Here is a 22,697-nt window from a genome sequence, read left to right as displayed (position 1 = left end):
AGCCGCCGAAGGGGAAGGGGCCGGGGAAGGGCACAGACAGGCTTCCCTCCGCTTCTCCGGCTCCCGCCGAGGCCGCAGCCCCTCGGGGAAGGCGCCGTCCCTTCCCCGCCACAGGTGCAGCCGGAGCCCGAAGCGCCGCGTCCTCCGAGGGACCCCGCACCGAGGTAGGGACGGGGCGCCCCGCCCGCCGCTCGCCCCCCGCGCCGGGGCGGGGCCGGGCCGGACAGCGCAGCCCCCCCGGGGCCGCGGACAGGGCGCGGGGGGCGGCCCTGGGGCCGGAGCCTCGCCCGGCGGGGGCTGCACCCCTGCCCGGCCCCACCTGCGGCGGAGGCAGGGGCGGCGAGGGGGCCCCTCCGCCCGCGGGCCATAAAGGGCCGGGGCAGGGCCGGCGCGGCACTGCGGTACCGGGGCGGCCGGCGGGTGGATGCGGCAGCAGGAGCGGCGGCATCTGGCGGGAGCGGCTCCTCCCTCCGCCACCGCCTCCTCCTCCGCCGGCGGCTCCCGACGGCGTCTCTCCGGGCGGCGGGAGCGCTGGTGCGGGGCCCGGCGCGGCCCCGACATGGCTGTGCCCGGGCCGCTCGGTAAGTGCCCGCGGCGGGGGCGGTGTTGGTGACCTTGGCCGCCGCTCCGGGGGGACGGACCCGCGCGGGGCTCCTGCGGCGGCGGCGCCCGCGGGCCCGGCCCCACCTGCCCGGGGATGCGGCGCCCGGCGCTGCCCGCGGGGGATTGGGGGCGGCGGCGGCTTTCGTGGCGTGTGCTCCTTATGTATGCAAGCCCATTACACTCCTGATCGATAACTGCTTCTTAAGTAATCATTCCATCGGTTTCTTTTTTAATGCAGCTTGCTTCAGGGGAAGTAGGTTTCTCTTCTTCTGCAAAGGTGCAGAGCTAAAGAGCACCCGAAGCAGCTTTTCTGTGAGACCGAGATATTTAGCAAAAGAGCATTCCTACCCTTCCCCATCCCATTAAGATGTGTAGTTGTCGCTCACCTTGGGCAAAGGGCAGCACTTCTATAGAAGGATACGTGGATACAAGAGCTTCTTTGCTTTTCCAGTTCGGGATGGCACGGCTTGCACGAGTATCGCATGAAGTGCCTTATGACTATTTTAGGTTTATTAGATTCATTTCAGTGACATGACCTAGTAGTGATGTGGCTGAACCTACATTTCAAACTGTTTTATGCCTCTTTCTGTCGTGCTTGAGTGGAGAATGGAGTGAGAAGGGGTTCTGTAAGGAAAAAAAACTTTGATCAGCATAAGTTTGTACTTATGTCTATACTTTCTGCCTTCTCAGTGCGTTATTGTAAGGATTTAAAATAGAGTAGGATTTCTCATGCAGTATGTTTCCTACTGCATTTCTGGTTCTGATGACAATTCCCTAGGAAAAAGTTCATTTAGACTTGAAAAATGTTAAAATGTTCAGCCGATGATAAACATACAGCCCATTGATTTTTTTTTTTGTTCCGCTAGTATTTTAATTGCTGATATAGCAGCAGAAGAAAAATTATTACTTCACTTTGTACTAGTATTCCTAGAGCTCTTACTGTAGTTCAGTAGCCACAAAGACAGTTTTTGCCTGGCTGAAGTGGCCCAAAAGGCCTTTCCTGCTGGCAGCAGCATGTGAGGCAGGTACTGTTGCTGACAGCCGTGTTCATTGGGGTCAGTGGAAAGACTGCTATGACTCCATTGAGGGCTGAAATGGATAAAGTGAATCTAAGCTTGGATGCTTGAGGCACTGTAGTGCATTGTCATCATTCAGCTACATGTGAATTCATTTTTAAATTTCTTCTGTAATTATACTGGATTTTATGAAGACTTAATGCTGATTAAAAAACAAGTACAGGCAGAAAACCAGCATAGAGTCAGATACACAGTTTTTTAAGACCAGCAATGCTTCCACTGGGCTGTGAGTTGGCTCTTACAGAATAAGAATGAAAAGTAAAGTAGGTGATCACTAAATTGCCACGTTATGGTCCAGTATAAGTGTCACCGCTCTTTTAATACTATATTTGCTTTTAGATTAAAAGCAACACTGCTCTGAAAACAACTATGAAAACAGGTGTCTTTTAGGCTGAAAACGGGCTCGCATATTGAAAGGATCACATGTCTGCATGTGGAACCTGCAGCATGCCTCAGAAAAATTGTAATGGGGGCCCTGATAAGTTGTGCCCGGAGTGATAAAAAACTGCCATGCTCTGTGCTGACTTCCAGCACTTGTCGTTATTTAATGAATACCATCTTACAAAATATGTTTCCCTTTCTGTAACCAAAAAGGATTCTGAAGTTCCAATTTTGGACCCAGACCTCACATTCTGGCAGTGCTTGGATCCATTTGTTGTGACATGTTCATTGCTATTTTAACTTATGTAATAAGAATTTAATCTTATTTGTTACAAACTCCATCATACTGAAGGCACTCAGAAAGCATTACAGTATATAATAAATAATGCCATTCAGTAGCTTACCAGCACTGTATTTTTTTCCCTCTGGAATGCTACAAGTTATGGTAAAATTCACATTCTTCGTTGTATGAAAACGAAATAAAAATAAAGCCAGGAAGCTACAGAAGAAACTCTAAAGGTGGTGTTTTAGTAGTGATGCTAGAAAAAAATGTAAATGTTTTGTGATGAAAGGCTACTTTAAAAATTTAAAATATAAAACATTTTCTTTTTGAAAAATAGTATTTAAATGCCAAGTAGAAATGAAAGTCCATATCCTCTCTGCTTCCCACATGCATTCAAAAGCAAGATATGAACTGCTAAAAACAAATGGAAAAAAAAGTCACCGAGTTAACTATAGCATATTTGCTCCTGTTCTGCAACTGTTTTACTTCACAGCAGCTCTGGGACTTACTGATATGTGGAAGGGATGGGGTGAGGTAGAAATGAGCAGCCTTCTTCTCTAACTTGCCCATTGGTTTGCAGTTGCTGAGCAAGGAAGAAGTCAGGCAACTGAGTGAATGTCATTTCCACGTTCAGTGCAAGTACATACAGCTGAGTGTGTGTTATATCACAAATAATAGTAAGTAAGGGGAATCCATTGGCACAGCTCTGCATCTGTTTCTTGGGAATTTTTGTGGACGTACTGAGGAGTTCCTGATGCAAAAACTAGCATGGCTCCAAAAATGGAGCGGATACCCGTGGCTCTTGTGTACTGCATACTAGTTTAAATTATGCATTCTCCTTTATTCTGCTTTTGCCCTGAGCTCTAAAAAAAAGCCCAGTCTCCCTCATATCTGCATTCCTGGAGCTCTAACTTTGTCACTTGTCTCCCTTCCCAGACGAGATGCCCCGGCAGTTTCCGAAGCTGAACATCTCAGAGGTTGACGAGCACGTGCGACTTCTGGCAGAGAAGGTCTTTGCTAAAGTTCTCCGGGAAGAAGACAGCAAAGATGCACTGTCACTCTTCACTGTGCCTGAGGACTGCCCTATTGGGCAGAAGGAGGCCAAGGAAAGGGAACTGCAGAAGGAACTGGCAGAACAGCAGTCCCTGGAAACTGCTAAAAGGTTTGTTCAGTAATTGCTTTCGTAGTGGAAAATATTTTTTTAAGTAAGGTTGAGTTAATATTGAAATATTTGGTAAATAACATTCTGCCTCTTTACTACTTCAGGAGAAAGATGAACAGCAGGTGCCTGGGGCAGCTGTGTGATGTCCTTCTGTCCTAGGGAGAAGGTGTGGGGATGGGCCCTAGGGAGCTTGCATTGGTGAGCTTCTCTCAGCTATGTTTCCAGCAATAGCACAGATATTGCTTATGCAAGTTTAACAAACAGCATAGCCGGGTAGAAATGAACACAACCCTAAGGCTCTTTAATGTAAGAAGAGTCAGGAAAAGAAACACTCCCCTCACCTTATTCTAGTTTCATTAAGAGAAATGGAAAATTTTAACACACAGAAAATGACAGTGGCATGATATTTCTTTTTGTCTCTGTAAAAATAGATGAAAGCAAAGACATTACATTGAAGATCAAGGGAGAAGGTGAAAAGTGGTATTGGCATAATGAGGTTATTCATAGGTTTCCTTTACTCACAGAGAGAAAATCTAACCACTGTCAGCCATAAAAAGGGCACATTAAAACAAAATAAATTGCATTCTACCTCTGGTTTACCCAGGATTCTAATGAAGCCAAACTTGCTTTGGTTTATGATCTCTCTTCTGTGAGAGGCAGCCCTCCCCTGATGTCAGGCTGTTCCAGTGTCTTGCCTTCAGAGGACTGCTGGGCTGTTCCTGGAGCCACATGAGCCCAGCAGCAGCCTGACACCAAATGGGGTGGACGTGTACAGACTCTTCAAAAAGCAGGCAAACAAGAAAGCCTTTGAAAGTGATACTAAAACACATGTACCTGGTTAGCTGCAGACAGTCAGTTGGGCAACACTTGGAATCATATTTCTGGAACAGAAGGGAGAAGAGTCAATTTAGTTAAATTAAGGTATGACTCACTGATGATACAGGCTGAGAATTCTGGTTTTTGAATTGTGCAAGTGGGTTTCCCAGTTGGCATGTTCATAGACATAAACAGGCACAGAAGGGAAAAGCAGATGTTTTCATTCAAGCAAACGTTTGGTATATCTTTTCTCCCGAACTAGTAAGTTTCATTTTAATTTGGGGAATTGTCTGGTGGAAATACGTTCTGTCAAACTCAAGTTTTGTACAAGTTTAGCTGCGGGAAGCTGGACATTATATGTATATTGTTTGCATGTGGGAACAGAACAAGTATTCATCCCTGTGCAGCAGGGCTGATGCATACTGGGACACCAGTACAACTCGTATTGTTTTCAGCTGCAGCTGATCAACGTTGCCAAGAATTTTGTACTCATTTCCAAGGGGGCTACAAGTACTTAAGAGGATGGAATTTGGTTATAGGATGTTAATTGTATCAGCACTGCAAGTTCTTATTCTTAAGAAGTAATATGCAACTTTGAGAGAGTATTCGAGTGTTCCTTTTTCTCTGTTAGTGGTTCTTACTAACATTGTAAGGTTTTAGTATCTAATTTACAAAATTAGGAACTATTTCTACTACGTTTATTTTTTATATGAATATCTAAAATACATTTAAATACATTTAAACTGAGTAAGGAAAATGAATTAAATCTTTAGAGATACTCGAAAACTCCACTTAAGTCATTAAAATTATTGCACTGAAAAACTACAGCATTCTTTTTCGACTGGCTTATCTGAGGTGCACATCTGTCACAGTTCTGCTGAGGAAGGGCAACATTTTTAAATTCATGGGAGTTCCTCCTGAGGGGAGGAATAGACTCGCATATCAAAGCCATACTGTGTTATCACTCTGATAAACAACATCAGCCTTTTGCTCCAATCTCCTCAAACACTGCCTAAGGAATAACGAGGTGCTCCTTGTTTTTCTTACAAGTTTAACCAAATGACTGTGTGTGACATTTTGATGCACAGTCTTGTCTGACAGCTAGATGAGAATAAAGTCTTGCTGTTTTGGGAAGAATAAGTGTGTGTAACAGCATGATAACTTAAGACAATTTACCACAGGTAACATCCACTTGTTTCTGTCTCATACTTCACAAATTCTGATGCTGCCAGTCTCTGAGAATTGATTCTCACTAAAGTGAGCACAGTGATCACGTTTTCCTTCTGTACAGTGACTTGCTGAAACTGAATTTGTAAAAAGTGAAACGAAAACCTTAGAGCATCTTAGAGTGATTGTAAATAAATTATGGCACGTTGGATTCACGTGGAGGGTAAGTGCAATTGTGTGTGGTGTATACCATGGGAAATGTCAGTAGGAAAAAGCTAAAAGCACAAAATACTTTGTGACCAACGTTTTTTCTGTGGTATGAGAAATTTAACTTGTAAAATTTCCTAGGGGGTGATTTCTTTGCTGTAGTCAGTTTTGCAGTGTATTTAGTGTTTTATACCATGGCTTATTATGTCTTATACCGTGAATTCATAGGAAGAAAAGTTTCAAGATGATTCGATCCCAGTCTTTGTCATTACAAATTCCACCTCAGGAATGGAAAGCACCACCGGCCAATCCTGTCCTGTCTCCTGCAACGCCAGTTCTTCCAAGTGCTTTTGTGCCAGTCCAAGTGCCATATGATGTACCAGAATTCCAGAGAGTTTCAATTAGTGGGGACTACTGTGCAGGGGTAAGAAACCATTGGTTTTCCCCTTTCTGTATCTAGAGGGGAGGGGGAAATCCCATATATGTATATGAAGTGTAAAATGCCAATATATTATGGTTCTTTGCAACAAACTCTAAACTGCTTTGTGGACATAGTGATTTGGAAAACGGTTACAGTCAAGGGCAAGTTGTTTTATACTCTTTATAAAAATATTTTGGGTAAAATCATAGTCAGATATCAACAAATGGGTAATGTATGGTAGGAGGAAAAAAAATGTGTGTGTTGTTTTGCATATGGTATTTGGATTCTGCTTCTCTCACTGGCTTCCTGACACCTGGGGCAAGATCCTTGTGGTCATACACCAGTAGTTCAGGGAATTCAGTCTCCTTGTCGCTGGTGTGGATTTGGTTTGTTTCTAACACGGCTGTTTTATTTCTGTCAGTATTTATCCAGGTTTTCCTTTCAGGTTACAGTTGATGACTATGAACAAGCTGCCAAGAGCCTGGTGAAAGCTCTTCTCATTCGAGAAAAGTATTCCCGCCTTGCCTACCATCGCTTCCCAAGGACAACGTCCCAGTACCTGTGCAGCATGCGAGATGAAAAATGGAAGGTTGAAGATGAAGTGTATCCTGGTCAGTGTCCTTTCTAAAATACTGAATTACATTCTAAAAATTTCAAAATTATTTTAAAATACAGAATTAAACCCATGCACTGCTGTAGTAAAGGGAAGTTGAATTTTCTTGTGGTGATCTCTTCGGAGGGTCTTTGCCTCTGCAATTTGTTCTGTGAGTGACTGGAGAATCACTGACAGACCTGAGTTATAAATTCTAGGCCTAAATCCTGGGCGTAATCTGAAACTTTGAAGCTGTCAAAACTTAAAAACTCATTCTAGGCTCTCATTGATTATTTTCTTCTTGCAGCATATAGGATGTTAAGTAGTAAATTTGCGTTCCCCCAGAAAAGAGCTACATGGATACGGTTTAAAGGGAAAAGTCATTCCTCCTCATCTTGGCATACAGAACTAAGGCATAAAAGGGATAATGAGCTCATCTGCATCATAAATGGAAGCATGATACAGACAGGCCAGTTAGCAAGCCCTGAGTCAGGAATTTCACAGTCAGGGTACACTTGCCAGGTCAGGACTGGAAGCTGTGCAGTCATATTTGTTGGGCATTCTGCCTGGGTAAATAAACTCTGATCTCTCAACAAGGCTTATGAGGTTGAACATATTCCCCCACTGTATGTCACAACCTGTGTTTGTCACTGGGCTGGGTTGTGTCGTGAAGGCTTTGCTTGTGTTCAGCTGTTTGCAGTGCTCGGTTCTGGATTAGTCTGCGAGGAGCCACCTTTGGCCTGTCCAGATATGCCACTGCAGATGTGTCCATGTTGCTGGCAGTCTGTTCTCAGCCATGAAGTGACATTTTGAATCAATTACCTTCTGGCTCAGTGGTTGAAAGAGGGTGAATGAATCTGTTTTCGAGCAGTTTTTATCCAGTAAGAGTGTAAAGAGGACAGTATACTGAATATTCGAGACAGAAAAGATATTTTGGAACAGCTGCCAGGGAGATATTTCCAAGTTATTATTACGTTAATAACTTTTCTACAGTTACGATTTCGAACTTACAACACAAATCTCATTACACAATGTCTTAATTAGCACAAGTTATCAAACACAAACTCCCACAAACTGAAAAACTCCAATCAAAACATGACACAAACAACTGATTAAACAAGCCCCTCCAGAACCTGCCAACCAAAAAGCCACTGCTTTGATCAGAGCGAGAAGTCCTGAGTGTTTTAGTTATTTCATTCCCAACCATGAGTGAGGTGCATTCACTGATGGTTGAGAGAAAGTGGTGAGGGCAGTTGAGAGGGACTGCTGTTCTCACTATGAGAACAGCTGCATTACTGTGTGGTTAAATACAAACTTCCAAAATTACTACAGTGAGTCAGAAGCTGAAAAGAAAATAATGAAGTCAACATGTATTCAAAATGTAGTCAAAATATGAAGTCAACAGCCATTTTATTGTTAAAAAATCTCAACTGTACTTTTAACCATCTTAGTTAAAGTACTTCTGCAAACTCATTTGGAAAATCATTCCATCATATATTATAAAGAATAGCACTAAATCTGTGTATGCACTGGTTCAGAGAACTTTTATTACAAATAACATTTGCATTAAGATAAGCACTTAATTTAGAAAGGGGCTGCAGTTCAAGCCTGTCAGAATCAAGCTGTGTTGTAACAGCAGATCTTTTATAGTAACTGAAAATGTGATTTTAATGAAAGTACAAAGATCTGCTAGAAATGAAGCATTATAGAAGCAGAAAGTTCTCTTTGTAATTGTTTTGCCTTTTCTGTAGGTTATTTCTTCTAAATGTAATGTAAATTTATTTTCAGATTTCCATTCACCCCCAGAAGAAAATGAAGATCCCTACAATCTTGATGATGCTCCAGACAACCTGGATTACGTTATCAAGCTGAAAGGTGGCATTCCCTTTGTTTATGATAACAAGGAAATGATGGAACTCAATGAGCCTCGGAGTTTGCCGTATCCTGACCTGGAGACCTACACCCTTGACTTGAGCCACGTTCTTGCTCTGATTGCAGATGGGCCAACGTATGTTTCTCTTTTGTTATTCTCTGCCCTTTCAGGTTACAGGTTTCCTTTAGTTTAGTACTTCTCTCTTTTGTGATATTTAATTCCTCAACATTCTCAGTAATGTTTTGTTTTGCCTTTCTTGAGCATTAATGCACATGGAAGAACTTAAAAGGAGAAAATACAATGCCACATATGGCTATATTTAATTTTTTGGTGTCTTTGCATCAACCATGGCAAAATAAGAAGCAGTTAACAGCAAAAAATTGGCCAAATGTTTCTGTTCAAGTCAAATCTGACCCAAACTTCATGAAACATGGGAACTGAAACTTGAACCTCAACCTTTTTTTTTTTTTTTTTTTTTTTCCTTATTCTGAATTTGAGGTTTTTGAACAGTTGTCTGGAATTCCTACATGTCTTCCTGCATGACAAGAACCTCTGCATGTGCAAAGCATACAGATCAGTCACTTACACACTCGTGACAAAGCAGTGTCCTTGCCCAGTGCATAATGAAAGCATCCCAGTTTTTAAGCCTACTTCCCAGCTGGGGCTTGGAAACAGCATGGCCTCAGCACCAGGAAAGGAAAAGAATCCATTTTTAGGACGGAACTAATCAGGAACCTGGGTTGTTCTGAGCTGTTTGCCCTCTCTGCCAGCACTGCATTCCTAGTCCTTCTGCCTTGAAGAGATCACCAGTGACAGAGTGAACAGTTGGTCACACCTGATGCATTCTTTCCCCCTAGAGTCTGTGTCTGACACCTGTGTCCGTCTGTCTGCCTTGTGCTTTGATAGTGGCAGAGCACGTGGGCTAAACAGACCTGTCCCATCCCTTAGGCCCTTTTTCAAGAGCAAATCCCTGTGCTTCTGCCAGCACTATCAGCACTCCTGCTCCAAATCTGTGCTAGCTTGAGTAGGTTACAGAATGCAATGGGTAAAATGCATTTCCAGTTCCAGTGTGTTACATTCCGAGAGACAGATAATGAGACAATTAAAGGACAAGGAGGAAAAACTCAAAACAGAAGTGGTGCTGAGGACCCTTCTTTTTGCAGCTTTAAGTTACCAGTCTTTTAAGGCTTAAGTTAGCTGCTAACAGTCTTAGCAGGAAGCCATAAGTAAGAAGGGTCTTGGTGGGACAAGTTAGAACACTCAGCACCTTTGGGAATGTAGGAGCCATCATCTGCTCCTTCCACTTCTTCAGAAGCTTTTGCAGCCTGATTCCCACTCTCTGATAAATATGCAGAAACCAAAGGAAAAAGGTCTCTCCAGTAATCCTGTTTCATAAGCTCTTCTTATGGTATTGTTTCCCTGTTTGCAGCAAGCGCTCTCCGCTCACTTACCCCCATCACACCCGGAGCCACTCGGAGATCAAGAACCACTGTTCTTTGATCTTTGCTGCTGGTAAATTGATGAAATCTCACCCCTACTCCTCAGGCTTCTGGTCTCTTGGATAATAATATAACCCAACAAAGATTTCCTGCAGTGGCCGAACAGGTCTTGATCAGGATCGGGTAAAATGAGACCGTGCCTGAGTCGGACTTTCAAAACCATTATGGGATTTGTGTCCCACGGAGGAGAGACTGTCAACAAGAAAGCAGGAAAAAGCAGGCTATTACATTAACAGTGCTACCAAAATATTGTAGAGTCAATATGAATTGACAGATGGCGAAGAGAAAAACCGTGTCATTGGTTAAAAATAGAATGAGAAACATGACAGAAGATGAGAGTGAAGGCAGAGCTCTGAGTAGGCAAGCAGGAACAGAAAAAGCATGATTTTCTAGAAAGGGCACAAGAAATTATTGTGGGAAAAAAGTATTTCTACACAATATATGTGTTTTTAAGGCATAAAAAATGAAAGTATATTGGATCTTGGCTTCTCATATTCAACTGAAAAAGCAAATAAGTTTGGGGGATTTTACTGTGAAAACTTCAGTGTTCTTTCTCAACTTAAAATACAAGTAGTTTTAAGTTGCAGTTAATTTTTGTGTTTTCTTTCACAGAAAAACATATTGTCACCGGAGGCTTAACTTTTTAGAATCTAAATTTAGTTTACATGAGATGTTAAATGAAATGTCGGAATTCAAAGAATTAAAGAGTAATCCCCACCGAGACTTTTATAACGTGAGAAAGGTAAGTGTGAAAAGGATTAAAAGCATGACATTGTTTTCAGTAGGAGTTGCAGCAATTTTGCCTTTCTTATGGGAGGTGTAGATGACATGCATGAGGTGGTGTGCGCAAACCACTCAATTGAATTAAGTGATTTTAAGAATATTAACATTTTTCTACATGGGAACATTCCAGGAAAATTAACTTGAATGTAAATGGGTTAAATGGATTATGCTAAACTAATTTGTTTACTTATTCAGAATCAAAGGGGCTTACTTGTATGTAGATTACTTTAAAGCAGTGAAACAGAGTTAATCAAATGAAGCTCACTTGGATTATGTATAAAAATATCCACGTGGAGGTTTAATTAATTTTAAAGAACTCACTTAAAGACAGTCAAATGCATTTCTCTGCTTTCATGTAGGTAAATCCTACTAGACTGTTCCTAATGGAGTAGGAACAGCTGTATAGATTTCAGATAATTATTGCACTTCGTACTGAAAATAGATGTTTAAATACATGTCAGAAGACCTCCCACAGAAACTGAACTGAGGGTTCATGCTGCCACCAGTATCTGGTACAGAAAGTCTGTGAAATATTAAGTAAAAAGATTGTTATTTGAGTCATAGTCTTGGCTGCCACTGAGATACCCTGGGATGTAATTAGGAGACAGGTAGGGAATCAGGGAGCTGATTTCATTTCCTGACATATTCACACCCATGGGAGCTGTGTTCTCTTCAAAGACTGGAAGTAACAGTGTTAGGCTGCTTCATTTGCTTCCCTGTCCTGAAGTGAAGAGGAAGTTGCTGGAGAGATAATGCTTCATTTGATAGGTGAGATTTCTTCACAAAGCAGTAATTGTTGCTGGTGTTTTTAACCACTTCAGGTCCATTTTGCACTGCTTCTATATGCAAGTGGAAAGGGTAATCCTTATTTTGTAACCTCAGGATTTACTAATACTTCTTGTTAGGTTCTGGTTAGTGCTGGTGAATCAAAAAGTCCTCTTGGCTTTTCCCTGTAGTGTTCAGTGTGCTTGCTGCCTACTGAGTGCTTGTTACTGTTGTGAGAACAAACTGTCCAAGACAAAACCTGCTAAACAAAAGTGCTTGTTGGCTGTTCCAGTGGCCATCACAAGGGTAGAAGCAGATGAGCTGTCAGGTAGATTCTAATGCATTTCACACTTCCATCTGTTACGTGCAGGGACGGGAGGGTCTGTCAGCTAATTCACTCAAGCAGGACTCAGGTGGCACAGACTCAGCTCCTGAGCTGACATAACCCTGGACAAGATACTTCCTTGTGCCACATTCAGATAGAACGCTTCACTGGCTGACAGAGGCTTTAATAATAAAACACGTGGTGACTGAGACACGCAGAGGACAGAGGTGTGGATTGGGTAACTGCCACAATCAATTTGATTACTGAGAAGTTGTGATTAACAGGATTGTACTTGCTAAATTCAGCTTTTGATATAAAAGCAATTGTCCAATGTCTCTGGGCGTATCTTAATTATTTTTTAATTATGTACTGTTAAATAAGCCCTTTTACAAATGGGTTCATGCTGTTCAAAAGCACAAAATGTGCATTGCTTCCCCTCTGGCAACACCTAAATTCAAGAGAGCAGGAACAAGCTTGCAGTCCTCTGCCAGAGATCATTCCTGCTGCCAGTTACTGCTTTAAAAATTCTTGCTGCACAGAGGTAATCTTGATCAAAGTATTTCTATGAAGCAAGCTTACAAGTAGTAATTTTCTAAAGCACTCCGGAAAGATACATTTCCTGTAAGCCCCCCAAATAATCTTTTGTTCCATCTGTCTTGCTAACCCAAGCAATGTTTGGAACTGTAACTTCCCTGAAGTGCTTCCTCCCTAATAACAGTATCAGTAGTGAAACTCTTGAAAGCAGCACTTCTTGGCCTATTTTTTTCAAGATGTCTCTCTGTTAGTCAATCCTAGACAGTGCATCCTGCTCACAAGGAAAACGAGAAATAAACTTCACCCTCCAAAAGGCTTGGTGAAGTTGTCTGTTACACCGGTGTGGAGATCCTGGTAAAATCTTGTTTGCTTGTATAAAAGAGCCAAAGTAACTGATGGAAACTGCCAAAATTAGAACAGTTGTGAATGCAGTGGCAAGGTCAATCAGTGAACATGTATTACTGCTTTTAGAAAGGTACAGTAGAAAGCTGGCCAGGATTAATTGCTGGCACGACAACCAAAGGTTACTGTTTTTTTCCCCTGCCTCCTCTCCCCCACTTTTTTTTCCTGATTTAATAGGATTCTCCTCCAGTGCGTTCACCTATTTCATAAATGCCATGTATGTATTATATCTTATGTATTGAACTTAATCAGAGTGCAGCCAAAGACATGTTTTGATCAAGCTGGACCTGGAAAATTGCCCTTTAATAAAGATACACATATTTCTCTAGACAGACAAGAATCCACAGGTGCTAAGACAGTGTGGCTGGCTCCACCTGGCTCCCCCCAGGAGCTGGACAACTGTCCATGTAGGACAGTGCTGACTTTGGAGAAGCCCCTTGAGTCTGCCATCAGCAGGGCTCTGCCATGTCCTCCAGCTGATGCACAGCAAAGTGCAGTCAGCACACATTCTCCACATGACTCCTGGTTTGCCTGCACTAAGGATGAAGTTAAGGAATAAGAGTTTAGCTCTATGGCAGACAAACTCAGAACTGGGTTGTAACCTTTGTGTGCCAGGGTGTCTTGCTCTCCAAAACAAGTAGGTGAGCAGGGCTTCCAAAACGCCTCTGTGCCCAACAACCTCAGATAATCCAAAGCAGACAGTTAAGTTTTTTAGCTGAAATACACCTTCAAATAAAGGACCTACACCTGAATATTATTTTAGTTTTATTAAAATATTGCTAATTGCAGGAGCTGTCCTTCACTGCAGATAGCTTTGATGTAATTTACAAAAGATGAAACAATTACAGCCTAAGGCTCTTCTGATACTCTTTCTCTGTGTAGCCATTATTTCAGTGTGTCAGCAAACCAGACCTGAGGGGATATGTCCTAGCAGTGACTCTTACATGTGACATTCTCCTTCCCAGCAGGCTCACTCAGATGCCCAGCCTTGTGTGGCAGCAGAGCTTTGGCTGGGGCTGGGGAACTGGGTGTGGAAGAAGGCAGCTGCTGCAGTGTCTCACACAGCCCTGCTCAATGCTGTACTGCCAGAGCTGGCTGCTGCTGTGACTCACTCTTTGCATTTAGGCTGGTTTAATAACTATTGGTTAGACAAAAAGGAAGTAAATTCTAGCTGGTTTTTACGACCACAGAGTTGAAATACCACTTGTTACTTGTAAGAAAGGAAGTTAGAGTGGGTTTATATGATACTAGATTCTATAGATCTCACTAAGTACTGAATTAATAGATGTCTGCTTTTTAAATATATGATTATAAGCCTCATGGGTGAACACTGAATCTATACCTTAACTTCCCTGAACTTTGATTCATTCTGAGTTTGCTTCTTTTTTTTTTTTTTCTTTTTTGCTCAGTACCTACTTACTGACTCTGGTGCTGAAATTGTTTCATCATATCAACCAAAATGATAGTGAAAGGGAAGACCTATGGGTTAGCATAAGATCCAGAGGGAATGCCCCTGTGCACCTTGGATGGCATGACATGTAATGGTGCCTTGCCACTGATAACTGGCAGCAAAGCTGTATGCTGTGTTTTCAAAGCACTGGGAGTGCTACTTCTGCCCTCCTGTCTTGCAGAGATGCTGAGATAAATCCTTGTGTCCACCCTGCATCTTGCAAGTGAGCACAAGCTACGATCAGGTGTAAAGGCATCAATCGTTATAATGCAGAATTTCTGTAGAGACCATCAAAGAAGCTTTTCCTTTATCCTTTCTTTTAGTAATTAACAGAGAAAGAGTTTTGTTTCTTTTCGCAGCAGTGCATTTCTGTACTTATGTGAATACAAACACTCTTGGGGTTGATTCCATGTTTTGCAAGTACAGCCAAACAAGAAGCTGGAGACACAGGGATTCTCATCTTGTCTCTCCTGGTTTCTGGGTTGCTCTGGATGCCATAATTATGAATTAGGCAAGCTCATGAGCTCTAGGGACTATTTCTGCTGCCAGAAGCATTCCTGCTCTACCCTAGGGCAGAGTAGTATGTGCCTCTGTCACGCCTGTTACAGAACTGCAAGCAGAGAATCAAGCCTGTTGTATAAAGCTGTTGCCACCCTATCTGAAGAGCTAAGGCAGTATGGGTGTATTGGTGAGCAGGGAATCTAGCAGTGGGATGTGGAATGATATCCTTTCAATCCAGCATAGAAGTAAAGCCTGCAGAGGATTCAGTGCCAAGTTCCTGCGCCCAGAGCTGGAAGTATTTACGAGTTCAAGTGTATGTGTTTAGAAAATGCAGTAGTGTGCAGCTGTGGACAGACTGACCTCCACACCAGAGAAGTTCAGTGTCCTTAAACGGGGGTGGCCTGGGCATTTCTTTTTGCTGCACTTACCCCTTAGCAGTCTGACTCTAGCTCGTGTGCCTAATTCAGTGCAACACTGTGCCTGATATGCACAGATAAGCACCCATAAATAGATGGGAGATGGATGTTTTGTGGAGATCTGAGAGACAGTGGAAGGAAAGAGAAGGAATGTGGGAAGATAAGGGAGGAGGCAGAGTGGTTTACGGAAGTTGGTGCTGGTGAGACGTGATTTGGAGGGCAATGGGAACTCTTTCAAGCTGTAAGTTGTACACAGGTGTAGCCACCTTGACTGAGAAGTGTGTGCATTTCAGCCCAAGGCCTGCAGGCAGAAGTGCAGGTCAATAAGGAAAGGAAGGTGGCCCCTTCTCAGTCTGAACTGAAAGGTGCAGAGGAGGAAAGGTTGTCTGCATTATATGGAGAACTGCTGAGTGAAGGAAATTCTACCATCCTTGCATTGCAAGAAAACTGATGTCCACCATTGCTTGAAGGATGGAATTAAAAGAATTAAACCTTTATGTTAACAATTGTTAACATAATATATTGTGTTCCAAGACAGGCTTCTGTCACTTATTCTGTTTTTCTTTTCATTGAAGATTAATGTGACCTTGAGTGAAAGGTTTTGTCCTGGGGGGAGGGGAGAATAAGAAATGCAATAGGAAATCTGGCTAAGGGCATGGAGCCCTGTTTTTTTTCCACTAAGGAGAAACTGGGCTGGAGCGGCACTGTAGCAAATTCGAAAATGCAAGCAGAATGTTTGCAAATAGAAGCAAGTAGGCCTTGTGGGCAGGGGCTTGTTATTCATGGCCCAGAAAAGCTTCAGCTTACTTCAAGTAGTGTATGAAGAACAAAATAGTAACAGCTTAAAATGGGACTGATTTTGTCTTTTCTGGGGAGAGAAAGGAGGCAAAGGGGGCATTTGTCCTCCTTGTATGATCCCAATGTGTTCAAATTCTTTTAGTAGAAGCCTTTCATAATGAGTAACAATGAAATTAGTAACAATCTCTTAGCATGGTAACATTTCAAATAATAATAACAACAATAATGACAATATCCCTCACCAAATCAGCCCATCTCTGGTGTGTCTAAGGATTCTGTGTTCAGATAGTTCATTTAGCTAGGACTGCTCCCTGAATGGTGAAAATACACAAGAGCATAAACAGTAACTCACTACGTGCTTGGGAAGCTCAAAGCTCATGCCACTGAAACCTGTCAAAAAGTTTCATTGCTTCTAAAAAACAATGAAGTCAAAAAGCTTTGTGATACTTTTATGACTTTTGACTCGAGTCTTATAACTCTTACTGAAGTTGCTGCTTCCTTAAAGGCCAAAATATATTGAGTAATAAAAAAGGGTAGCTAAAGTACTGCATATTCTCTGGAAAAAGCATGAAGGAGGTTCAGAAAGGTCTCCTAACTTTTGGGATATACATGTTTAGGAAGAAGGAGGAGTTTAAAAAAAGCAACAAAGGAAGGTCTTGGTTCTCAGAATAAACCTGGTTAGCTGAGCTGCATGTGATGTGTTTGTGGTGACTGGTGAAGGTGTCACAGGAGCTCAGTGGCTGGCAGGGGCACACTCAGGGAATGATTTCTCAAGGGGAAGCAGGATTTTAAAAGCAGTGCAGTTACTACCGTGCCATGTGATCCTCTCATACAAGCAAACAAAAGAAACAGAACCCGTCCTTGCTTTGCCTCCTTCCTCTCTCCTGACAGCAGCGAATTCATGTGGATTTAAATAAAGAGGAAGTGTTGTGTTGTGTTGTGTTCTGGCTTTTTTTCAAGACTCATTAATTCCAGTAGCTGAGCTGCTGCTGAGGCCAGTGCATTCTGAAATTAAATAAACCTCACTTACTCAGGTTCCCTACGCCTGTATTCTCTGCTTATGACTTGCTATTCCTGAATGTTTAGACCTTACAGGACATCTGTTAATTGTTATTTTCACTCCCATACAAGTTGACCGAGTCCAACAGCATTTCACTGATCCAGGAATAGTTTATAGTAAACAATAAGCTAAACCAGAAAATGCTTATTAACCTGAATAAACATAAGTATAAAATGCACTTGGGCTCAAATATCTATACAAGTACTCTGAGGAGTGTGATATGTTAAGCACAGCTTTTTTCCCCCACTGTTTTAGACACAGTATTATTTATTGTGCATTAGTAACTTACTTCACATTCTGTGTTTTGAGATGGCAAGATGTTTCTTGCTTGTTCATTTAGCTTTAATGTGTCTGGTATATTTGAATTAGGCAGTGATTAACAATTCCATGATTATGATTAAGCTTATATCCAGGTCTTTAGATGAAATATGCACTTCCCTTAATGTGTGAGGAGATCTAAGAAAAGAGATCTGAAAAGCACATCAGCATTATGAGTTGCTGTCTTATAATTAAACTTGCAAAAAATAGTGACAAAAGTCTCTCATGTGAATGTTCTTTGGTTCTGTTGACCTAATATGACTTCATATGGTTGAAATACAAAAATGAACTGTGCTTTTGGAAATGCCTGAGGACTCCAGGTCCTTTCGGTCAGAGAGGATAGTTATAATTGCAGTCTATACTAGAAAGACTTCGTTGATTCATGAAGGAAAAAAAAAAAGGATACTAAAGGATCGGGGTATCCTTTAAGGAAGCATCAAATTTAATCTGAACCCAGGGTCTTAGAATGTATCTCACTGGAAATTTTCTTATTTAAATAGGACACTATTAGTTAAGGGTGACTTTACTTATAGTTCTGCTTATTGAATGATTCCCCCCCAAATCAAAATCTCAGGGTTCTGAAACGTTTTGATTTGCTTAGGCACGAATCCATTTAAGGAACGTTTTAGAAGGCTTTAGTCACTGTTGGCACTGACATGGATACTTTGCTAACTGAAGTTTATGGATGATAAGCATGAATAACCTTTTGATTTCAGGTTGATACTCATATCCACGCTGCTGCTTGCATGAACCAGAAGCACTTACTGAGGTTTATTAAGCACACCTATCAAACGGAGCCCGACAGGATTGTTGCAGAGAAAAAAGGCAGGAAGATGACTTTAAAGCAAGTCTTTGAAAGCCTTCACATGGACCCCTATGACCTCACTGTAGACTCTTTAGATGTCCATGCAGTAAGTCTAGTTAAAATGACAAAATAAATGAGAAAAAGAGACATTTTCCAAGTGCAAAACTCTAGTTCCTACAGTTTTTGAATGATAACTTATTAAATCAGAATTTGGCTACATTGCATGTCTGAAGTAAGTTTGCACAGGCTTTTTCTTTTTGTGCCTTTTATTGCTAGGCAATTGAATTTTAAAACTATTGTGTGTTCTTAAAACCATGGTTATTTGGGTTTTTTCCTCCTCCAGGGTCGTCAAACATTTCATCGATTTGACAAATTCAATTCCAAGTACAATCCAGTTGGTGCCAGTGAGCTGAGGGACTTGTACTTGAAAACTGAGAACTATATTGGTGGTGAATATTTTGCTCGTATGGTCAAGGTAAATAAGTTTCAAGCTTTTCCAGCTGTGAAGAAAGGAAGGTTTGGAATAGATTTGTGCTGGCATTTGTATCTAGAGGTAACACTGTGGTTAAGTGATTCCAAGTATTGGTCTCGCTTTAGCAACTCCTCAGAGAAGACCTCTGCTAAGTCAGCCTCTGCTGCTTTCTGATTAATTGGATGAGTTGGAACATGCACATAAGCTGTGTATGAGCTCAAAGCGGAGTTGTGGGCAGTTTCAAACTAATGGAGAGCGGCCAAGGGTGAAATCACTGGCTGAATATTTTGTTAGGATGTAGTTGGTTAGTGGTACCTGCTGGGGAAGGAGGAAATAGGGGAGTGCCTCTGCAGAAGCCTCTATCTACACATGCCTGCAACAGGCTTCAAATCAATTTCTTAAAACAAAAAAATCAGTAGTTTTTGTGATCTGGTGTCACCTCTTCTTAAGTATATAGAAGTGCTTGTCTAAAATTAATTGCCTTAAAGCTGCTTACTACCATGGACTCTGGGTCAGATTCTCAATTGGTCTGCATATTTTATGTAGACATTTACCAACTTTAAACACAGGCCTGATGAAGGTGTTAGTAATAACTGCACAAGAATATTGTCCTCTAAATCTAGGTGCTAGTTATACTCTTATATATACAGTTATACTCAAATGATATGAGACAGCTTGATGGTAGATTATTAAGATGCCTCAAATAAAATAGATTAGTAGACATGAGATTCCCTTTATCTTTAAAGGGTGTGAATACAGTTATGTCTGGTCTGAGCAAAATACAGTGATAAATCTATTACTAGCTGTAAATGATCTTCAGTATCCATATTAAAGTAAATATATCTATTACTTACTAGGAAGTAGCCCGTGAACTAGAAGAAAGTAAGTACCAGTATACAGAACCCCGCTTATCCATTTATGGACGGTCTCCAGATGAATGGCTGAACTTGGCAAAATGGTTCATTAAGCATAAAGTTTATTCCCCTAATATGCGCTGGATAATTCAGGTTCCCAGAATCTAGTAAGTAATCAGGAGCTCTTGGTAATTTTCATAGTTTGAAATCATACCAATGACTTTATTTCTGGTAATATTTAGATGGCTCATTAGCTGTCCTGTAGTTCTGTTTATAAGCAGTAGCTTGGGAAATTTATTTTTGGCCATTGGTGCAGTTTTCCTGACAGGCTGGGGGTGGAATAGAGGAGATGGGGTTTGAATCTACTCTTTATGAAGCTGTTCAAAACTACTGCGAATTATTTGTAAGCCTGAAGATACTGAAACCAAAAATTACAACTGGGCGAAATCAAGCTGCATTCAAAGACAAGTTAAAATATAGTTTAGTAATGAGATAATCCACTCTTGAATTCTATGAAGGAGTAGAAAATGCTCTGAAAAATTGTTATCATCAAGATCAGTGACTAAATGACAGTGAACTTGGAAACACAACCCAGACTGATGATTTTCCAGCTTAAATCGATATCAGTTTTTCTTAGTTTTTAAGCATCCTTTGGGATTTCACTGTTTCCAATACTGTTTATTGTAATACAGTCTCCCTGATAATCTTGTCAGCCTTAATAGCTGAACTTCATGTTTTGAGATGGCATAGTTGGAATGTGAGTGGAGAAAGAGCTGTCCCACTCACATATATCCCCCAGAGTGAGGAAGTTCCTCTAATTTCTTACACAGCAATTTCTTGCACACACAGTGCAGTCAGCACTTGGAGTAAGTCATGCCCTTAACAGCTCACAGAAGTACTGTCCCTCTTTTCTGAAAGGCTCACTCCAGCAGAACATGCTGCTTTCACTGGGAGTAGTTACAGCCTCAGAAAACAGAATCTTTCATGGGAGGTAATTCCTCATCTCCCCTGTCAGTATTTGTTTTGCTGCAAGGGAAAGGGTCGCTGTTGTTGAGACAGCATCTCCCCCTGCACATCTCCCTCTATTTTTGGAGCACTCTAGAGCTTCAGCAGAGCCTGGATGAAGCAGAGTGCCAGGAAACAGAGCACAGATCCCTGCCCTGACATAAACTTTGAGTTTCTGAGTCCTGGTGGAACTGAAGCTGTAGAATACACGCAACAAAAAATATGAAAGTGGAGGAAAATACAAGCTAATTAAAAAATATGTCTATATTTTTCCCCTTCAGTGACATATTTAGGTCTAAAAATATTCTGCCTAGTTTTGGGAAGATGTTGGAGAACATCTTTTTACCTTTGTTTGAAGCAACAATCAATCCCAAAGACCACAAAGAATTGCACCTATTCCTTAAATATGTAAGTATGTTTGGGTTTTCTGTCTCACATGAAATGGATCCTCTTCTACTCAATTCTTTTTTCATCCACAGCTCTTCCCAAACACTAAAAAATTTTCCTTCTCCATGGATTGCTTTTATTATTAGATTATTGTATTGCTTGTAATTTAATAGAAGTCTGAGCGAGGTCCTGTTGTGAAATAGTTGCTGTTTGTTTCCTCTGCAACAGCTCAACAGCTATTTATTTGTCCTTTCAGCCAGGACCAAAAACATTTGCATGCTCTCCTGCATCTCCATCCAGGATGTGTACTTTGAGCTTTCCCCTGGGACTGCCCTCCAGAAGGGGGCAGCTGAAAGGAAGCATTGTGTGGATCCTGGTGGAACCCTGGGGGTGTCGCTGCTGGGAAAAGGTTGAGAGAGACACGTCTAAATGTGCCCCAAAAGGGAACTCTGAGGTTTCCTGGGAGCCTCTGGCCTTCAGCTGCTTATCAAATAACAAAGCAGATGAGTTCCAAGGATTATAGTCTGGATCTGAGGGAGTCCTACAGCCCCGTAAGCCCCCCCCGGAGCCTGAGGGCTTTTGTGCACCCAGGCTTCCTGTTGGCCTCAGAACTGAAAAATGGGTGAAACTTATTTCAAGAAAACACGTTATTCCTGCTGTCTGCATGGCATGGCAGGAGGGCAGGGCAGCAGGACTGCTGGCACAGCAGGGAGATGAAGGAAGAGGGACTGGAGGCTTTGTTCACGCAAGTCCTGAAATAAGAGTAAGTGACATTTGAGATTTGCTTCTTGAAAACTCTGGTTTCTGTGAATCTCTCCTCCCACCAGGTGACTGGCTTTGACAGCGTTGATGATGAATCCAAACACAGTGGCCATATGTTCTCTGACAAGAGCCTTAACCCTGACCTCTGGACCAGTGAGAAGAATCCCCCATATAGCTATTATTTGTATTATATGTACATGAACATCATGTTGCTAAACAACCTTAGGAGGTAAGTCGTCATTTTTCTCTTTTGCAGGCTTCCAGAAAATCAGTATCTTGGTCTCTAACTGTCTAGATTACATTTCTTCTGACTTATTTTAGAGAGTCCAAGAGGAGTATGTGAGTTATTTTGACAATACTAATTACAAAATTAATTCAAATTAAATGCTCAGAAATTGTAAGGGCCTCGGATTAATATCTTGGTTTGCTATTTATGTGCATTTCTGTGGGTTTTTTTAATTCCTTAGAGCTGAATATATCAAGCAAAACAAAAAGAGAAACCCCACAATACTGACTTACTGATCTTTGCTTGGTTTCACGGTGGATTTCCAAATATAATGTACCTGTCTCTTGGTAGCTACCTGGTAATTTAAGAATAATTTAAGTTCTGTTGTGAAATACTGGTTTAAGGGCTGCTGCTATCAGACAAAGTAGGACACAATTATAAACTGCACCTCTAGCTAACTTATTTTAGCATGCTTGTTGACTCACTCAGTTTTTCTACCTCTGAGACCAGTGTCTGGGCAAGTAAATGCAGGGAGTTACGATCCTGGCTGTGAGATTGGACCCTCACAGCAGATTTTGGCATCAGGCTCAGTAAAGCCTGAAATTCAACATGAGGTTATGTTGCTAAATTTGCAGCTACCTCACTGAGTGATCTGCACAAGTGACTCCAGCTGAGGCACAGTGAGGTTGTCCATTGATATGACAGTGTCATCACTTACCCTGCAAGGATTTGCTTCATTATTATTTATAAAATG

General features: G+C 41.7%; 1 protein-coding gene across 2 annotated transcripts in view; it reads left to right on the top strand.

Moving 5' to 3' along the window:
- Window positions 1-40: 40 nt before the first annotated feature.
- Window positions 41-22,697, top strand: part of AMPD3 (adenosine monophosphate deaminase 3) — a 28,751-nt gene continuing 6,094 nt past the window's right edge. The window contains exons 1-11 of one of the 2 annotated variants that reach the window (XM_027884494.1): window positions 41-164; window positions 3,280-3,505; window positions 5,924-6,119; window positions 6,562-6,727; window positions 8,497-8,716; window positions 10,693-10,822; window positions 18,149-18,343; window positions 18,581-18,712; window positions 19,567-19,730; window positions 20,850-20,976; window positions 21,783-21,946. In XM_027884494.1, coding sequence (XP_027740295.1) covers window positions 3,285-3,505; window positions 5,924-6,119; window positions 6,562-6,727; window positions 8,497-8,716; window positions 10,693-10,822; window positions 18,149-18,343; window positions 18,581-18,712; window positions 19,567-19,730; window positions 20,850-20,976; window positions 21,783-21,946 — 1,715 coding nt within the window. In that variant the 5' untranslated portion in view covers window positions 41-164; window positions 3,280-3,284. Of the gene's footprint in view, window positions 165-550; window positions 582-3,279; window positions 3,506-5,923; window positions 6,120-6,561; window positions 6,728-8,496; window positions 8,717-10,692; window positions 10,823-18,148; window positions 18,344-18,580; window positions 18,713-19,566; window positions 19,731-20,849; window positions 20,977-21,782; window positions 21,947-22,697 lie in introns of those variants that run through there. The other variant, XM_027884493.1, reaches the window with a different exon arrangement.

Source organism: Empidonax traillii, unplaced genomic scaffold (assembly GCF_003031625.1).
Source record: "Empidonax traillii isolate 1590-97213 ecotype Southwest subspecies unplaced genomic scaffold, ASM303162v1 scaffold148:size1803964, whole genome shotgun sequence".
In the NCBI taxonomy this organism is placed as follows: domain Eukaryota; kingdom Metazoa; phylum Chordata; class Aves; order Passeriformes; family Tyrannidae; genus Empidonax; species Empidonax traillii.
The sequence above is the reverse complement of the archived record's forward strand: the minus strand, read 5'-3'. Positions and strand labels throughout refer to the sequence as shown.